Raw genomic sequence first — 6,447 nt, forward strand, 5'->3', positions numbered from 1 at the left:
GCAAAAGGACAATACAACAATTTTCATACAAAAGATCAACATCATAAATACTTTTGTTTATTGTTATGTCGAATCTTGAGCACTCAAAGATAAAACACATGCAAATGAAAAGGCCATCAAAATCAACTCATTGTCAAATCAATATTGCAATTATGAAACAAGTAGTACAAGGAAAACACTCCTAAAATGTGAAATTAAATGTTCGATAATCTATAGGGAAAAGAAATGACAATGACATGACCACCAACACCTAAGGTAGGTATTGTTTCAACAACTTGAGTTGACAACCCAGGAAAGCAAAGCCAACTTTTTTCACCAAACAATTCATGGCCCACTAGTTAGTGTGTGCACATGAGGTGTTCTCAACATTAGGGGTTTGACTCAAAGCCAAGGGGCATTGTAGCGTTATGATGTTTTAACGTCTACCACCACCAAGAAAAAAGCACTTATTGAGTCACATGATTAGAAATATGCAAGCACCCTAGACTTTGCAAGGGTTCTCTCATTATAAGGTCCTTTACCATGAAGGGCTGAGTGGAGATCTCTCTCCTACTTCTAATCTATTCAAATGTAAGTTAAGATAATAACTCATTCCATGCACCCAAAACATTTGAGCTATAGTAGCAATCTATGTGCTCCTTGGAGGGGAGTATGGCACCACCCAAACATTATCGCCAACCAAAAAAGGTCAACGAGGGGTGCACAAGAGTAAAGATACAAAGGCATATGTTGAAAGAGAGACAAAAATAACCAACTTATGGAAAGAATCATAATAAGAGGAAAGAGAACTAGATTTGCCAAAAAAATCCCATTGAACTTTAAAATAGCTTGGAGTAAAGTTAGAATGTCAAGCGATCAATAGTAATTCACCGAAGTAGCATAGCTACAACTTGCCCCTTGGTGCTAATATTTCAACATCAAAGAAAATCTTTATGATAGCATATACCATTACAAGAGAATGCCCATTGATGCTTATATGTGGACATTCTAAGCAAATCGTTACAATAGTATGCCCATTGATGCTTTAAACGATGACATTCTAAGCAAACCATTACAATAGCAAGCATACCCATGGGATGCTTTATATTTACATTCCAAGCAAATCATTAACCATTACAAAAGCATGACCTTGATGGTAATAATGCAACATCTAAGAGACAAAAACAAAACGTCGAGGAGAGGGGATGGAGGTTAGAGATGAAGGCCGACTATGGGTGAGATTTTAAGGCAAAATGACTATGTGGAGTCTAAGGTTTGCTTGAGTGCAGAGGGGCGCCTCGTGTAGTGCGTGTTGAAGAGGTGTTTGAGGGAGAGGACGGAGAGGGCGGCGAGCGCCACCACGCACCCGAAGCTGAGGGCGATGGCCGCCCGGAGCACGCTGCAGAATCGGCCGTAGGTCGGGCACAGGGCCTCCCACAACGTCTTCGCATTCCCGCCCTTGGCCAAGTACGCCACATCCGCCGCCGCTGACGCCGCCGCCAGCACCACATACGCCAGCCCCTGCCCACACCCACCCACCGCCCTCCCAATTAAACTCTTGCAAAACCATGCATGCGTGCTCCCTGATTAAGAAGAGAATTATCCCATCTCTTTTGTTGTGTAGTGCATGTGCATCAATGGCGCCACCATGCCTTCGGCATCGACAACACACAGAGCCCCTGCGAGCATATACACACAGAATTTTGACATCTTGCCTTTTGAATTACCAACACAGAGCCCTCGAGGATATATAGACAGGATGTTTGGCATCTTCTTGTATGAGAAACGGAGCTCTTTACCCTTGTTTTGCAAAACCCATTCAGCATCATGAACCTCTGCTCAGGAGGTGTGGTTGGAGGCGGAGGACTGCCAGCCCCCACCACAGGCCGGTAACCCTGCACCCTCAGCCACACCTAGCTAGATATACAGTCAGTCCCTCCCTCACAAAAGCTCATGATGTTGCAATTAACAATGTGAGTATCTAAAATTTCCTAAGAGGTCCTTTTATGTTTCAATCAGATGCAGACTCGATTAGTACATCATCAGTATTATTTCTGTCATAAGAAAAGTATTCCGGTACACCCGCAAATATTTAACATCATTGGCCATACTTAAGTGGGGATAAATTGGAAACATAGCCATAGCAACTTGGATATTCAGCCAAAGCTTTGCACCCATATGCATGATAACCCTCGGATCTTCTCATCCTGCTTCCCATCTCCCTTAGAAGGAGCCACTGCAGTACATCTATTGCATGCTAGCTTGTGGGTCTTCTTACTGTCTTACATTCACTTGACAATGATCATCATGAACGTGGTCATGGATTAAAGGTGGTTTTAAGACCAGTTGTAACCCAATGTTACCATTAAAACCACTCTTGGGGAGCCAGTGCATAAGCCTTCAGTCTCTAAGTTGACTGTGGAGGTAACAATGCACTTAGCTAGAGCCCCCCTAACTGCTAATATAACAATAATAAACGGCATATACCTGATCCAACAGCCAGACCACCCATGCGCCTGACTTTCCTAGTCTGGAGACTCCAAAAAAGCTTGGGATGGACAACACTGCCAGCACAACGCAGTACACAGCTGCTATCAGGTTACTGTAGGCAAGATACCTGCACAACACACCGCTATGTAAGGGCCGCTACTCTCTTGAACAAGGCTTGCAGAAGAGCTTGTAAGAGAGTGTAGTCAGAGGCCCTTACACTAGACCTGAGGAGTTGGAGTACTTGATTTCCTGGCTTGCAGAGAGGATGCCAGTGGTAGCCATGACTGTCTGGTCATCTTTGATGAGAAGGATGAAGGCTGCAGTGGATAGGAGAAGGGCAACAAGACGAAGGAGGAGGGCAGCTGTGGAGGAGCCGTTGCTCTTGCTCTCCATATTGTGGATCTAATGGAGGTGCGTGTCTCTGAGAGAGAGAGACTATATTTACTGCGTCTTAGTGAAGCAAACGGTCCAAGTTCGATGGTCTATCGATAGAACCGGCTATGGAGTCCACCTCTTAGTAGTCTGGAGATGCACAGAAGAGAGCGTGAGAGGAGAGGGAAAAGACAGACAGAGGCCGCAGGCAGAGGGGGGGAAGACTCGAGAGAGATTCATCTGCTGTCTTCTCTGTCATTTATGTACCTTCATAGGCGTACCTGAGTGAGTAAATATTCACCGTTCTCTTCATCACCATCATCATCATCATTAAATTTAGGAACAGACATCCATTTCCTATCCAGTGCCCCCAGTCACGACTCACACCAACCAGTGCTCGAAGAAAACAAAAAAATAAAAAATAAAAATGGAAATACCTTCGTCTCAAGAAAATCAGAAGTATTTTCGTGAAAAATCAAGGTAAAGTTCATACAAGTTTTGACACCTTCAAAACTCAAAATTTGAAGGTGAGTTTCCAAAAATTTAAGGTGGGGTTAGACTATACCTTAAATTTAAGGTGGGGTTAGACTATACCTTAAATTAAGGTAGGGTTAGACTATACTTTTTCCAAGCACTCACACCAACCCCCCTTCCCACTCCCCAGACATCATCATCATCAGAGTGTTACAACTTGCAACGACCTCTTCAATCACAATCATATTAAAGGGGGTCAATTGCAATCCTATAATCTAATAACGATTTTTCTCTTTTAATGGGGTGCCACCGTCCATTGGTCCTACATTGTTTACTTGTTTTTTGGTCTTGCAACACATAGTCACACACCACTGCGTCTCTAATAGCTTGAGAAAGAGGTTGGTCTTTAAGCGCTAAGGATTGCCTAGCTTAGACTTTACGAGTGGGAGTCTTGTAAATAAAGTAAACAATGTATTATGTCTTCTTTCGCCTCCTTGTTTAGACAAAATACTAGCCGGTGTTGCATATATACCTACTAACCATGTGTTGCGTTGTTTGCGGACTTGCAAAGCTCACGAGGCCTCACCTCGGTTGCTTTGCACTTTTGTGAGCAAAGGGAAGCAACCACGCTTCCCTTTGCTCACAAAAGAAGAAATCGTACGCTCGGGACGCAAAATATCAAGTGCTTCGTGCCTAATGTGTCACATGTCAACCTTGAATTTCGTAAAACCTTCATCATTGCATCTTTTAGTGTCAATTAAGCTTTGTACAAAAATGTATCATTACAATCTTAACATTATCTTGATACCTTTGCATTTTTTTGGTGTACTCTTCATTAGTAGAACCAAACATTTTCACCTTGTAGGCTTTATATGAGTTAAGCCATTGAGCCATATGATATGCTCTTCATATAGATTATTCAAATAATGTATCCTTTTGTATCACCTTGTTGGCCCCTCATCTTTCTTTCTTATTTTGGCTAGAGGTTCAGGTATCTCCCGAACCTCCATTTTCCTCCCAAGCCTATTCTTTTTCCCCAAACCTCCATTTGAATTCAAATTGCATGCATGCATGGTTGAGGGGTTGAGGTGGCTTTAATGCCCCACGTCCTCACGTCCTCCCTCTCTCATGATGATTAAATTCTTCATATATTGATCGAGATGATCCAGATGCAGCTACAGAAAGAGCTTCGTGCATCGCTTGGAGGAGATTGAGGCTTCGTGTATTTCGCTTAGAGGAGGTTCTAGAGGTTTCGGCACGCTGCAGCTTGAGAAGGTGCAACTCTCTCTCTCTCTCTCTCTCTCTCTCTCTCTCTCTCTCTCTCTCTCTCTCTCTCTCTCTCTCTCTCTCTCTCTCTCTCTCTCTCTCTCTCTCTCTCTCTCTCTCTCTCTCTCTCTCTCTCTCTCTCTCTCTCTCTCTCTCTCTCTCTCTCTCTCTCTCTGTGTTAGTATTCATGTTAATGTTAGTGTTAGTGATAGTATTAGTATTAGTATTAGTATTCATGTTAGTATTCATGTTAATGCTAGTATTAATCCTAATATTCATGTTAGTGTTAATAATAATGTTAGTATTGATTGATGTTAATGTTAGTATTAACATTAATGTTAATGTTATGATTATTATTAATGTTGATGTTAATTAATACTAATAGTTTAGTTGATGGTATTATTATTATTATTATTATTATTATTATTATTTTATTATTTTATTATCATTATTGTTGTTATTGTTTTATTCTTGTTATTATTAATGTTAATTTTAATCTTAATCTTAATCTTAATGTTAATTCATTAATAATTAATAATTAATTATTGCTTATTATTATATTATATTATATTATTGTTATTGTTACTGTTATATTGTATGTATTGTATTATACTAGATTTTAATTTTAAAATGTTATTTTTGTAGTTATTTTATTATTGTTATTAATAATAATATATATAGAATAGAATATAGATAGATAGATAGATATAATATCATTATTATTATTATTATAGTTAATGGTTGCTTATTATTATATTATATTATATTGTTGTTATTGTTATTGTTATAGTGTACTATATTATACTAGTTTCTAATTTTTATTTTTAAATTGTATTATTATCATTGTTATTATTATTATATTATATTTATTGATGATTATTATATAATGTTAATGTTAATATTAATTAATTAATAATTAATAATGGTTGCTTAGTATTATTATATTATAATAACAGTTATTATATTATACTATGATATTAATGTTAGTATTGATTGATGATGGATGTTGATGTTATGATTATTATTAATGTTAATGTTAATTAATAGTTTAGTTGATGGTGGTTTATATAGTATTATTATTATTATTATTATTAATGATAATGATAATTGCTAATATTAATTACTAATTACTATTACTAATACTAACGATATTGATATTAGTATTGATATTGTTATTTTATTTTATTATTGTTATCTTGTATTATAATAGAATATTGGTTTTTTATTGTTATTATTATTAGTGTTTTGTCATTATTATTATTATTATTATATTATATTTGTTGTTGTTATTATTATTATTATTATTATATAATAGTGTAAATATTAATCTTAATCTTAATCTTAATAATATGGTATTAATGTTAATGTAAATTAATTAATAATTAATAATTAAATTAATGGTTGCTTATTATTATATTATATTATATTATTATTGTTGTTATATTGTATTGTATTATATTGGTTTTTAAATGTTATTATTATAATTGTTATTATTATTATATTATATTTGTTATTATTATAGTTATTTTATTATTCTTATCAATAATAATAATAGTTATAAATATAAATGTAAATATAATAGTTATAATATTATATTATACTATGATATGATATTAATGTTAATGTTAGTATTAGTGTTGATGTTATTGTTGTTTTAGATATATATTATACAATACAGATTATATTATAGATTGATCTATACTTTGTATTATAATACAAAAGAGCCAAAATATAAAAGAGTATAAATATAATATAACTGTTATTATTAGTTTTTTTAATAGTTATTATATTGTATGCATTTCTTAGATATAGTTATTATCATGTTGTTATATTATATTACATTATCTAGGTTTTTTTATTTTATTA

The 6,447-nt window shown here is 35.6% G+C and overlaps 1 protein-coding gene across 1 annotated transcript; it reads right to left on the reverse strand.

The window, feature by feature from the left end:
- Positions 1-904: 904 nt before the first annotated feature.
- On the reverse strand, positions 905-3,176 carry LOC148035775 (CASP-like protein 2U2). Its single transcript, XM_087677791.1, has 3 exons — positions 2,687-3,176; positions 2,467-2,596; positions 905-1,500 (listed from the first exon to the last, which is right to left on the reverse strand). Exons 1-3 carry the CDS (start codon positions 2,860-2,862, stop codon positions 1,237-1,239), a joined length of 570 nt encoding a protein of 189 aa, XP_087533917.1. The 5' UTR covers positions 2,863-3,176; the 3' UTR covers positions 905-1,236.
- Positions 3,177-6,447: the final 3,271 nt, after the last annotated feature.

Source organism: Lygodium microphyllum, chromosome 5 (assembly GCF_053477565.2).
Source record: "Lygodium microphyllum isolate KBCC chromosome 5, Lygodium_microphyllum_v1.1.10, whole genome shotgun sequence".
Classification (NCBI taxonomy): domain Eukaryota; kingdom Viridiplantae; phylum Streptophyta; class Polypodiopsida; order Schizaeales; family Lygodiaceae; genus Lygodium; species Lygodium microphyllum.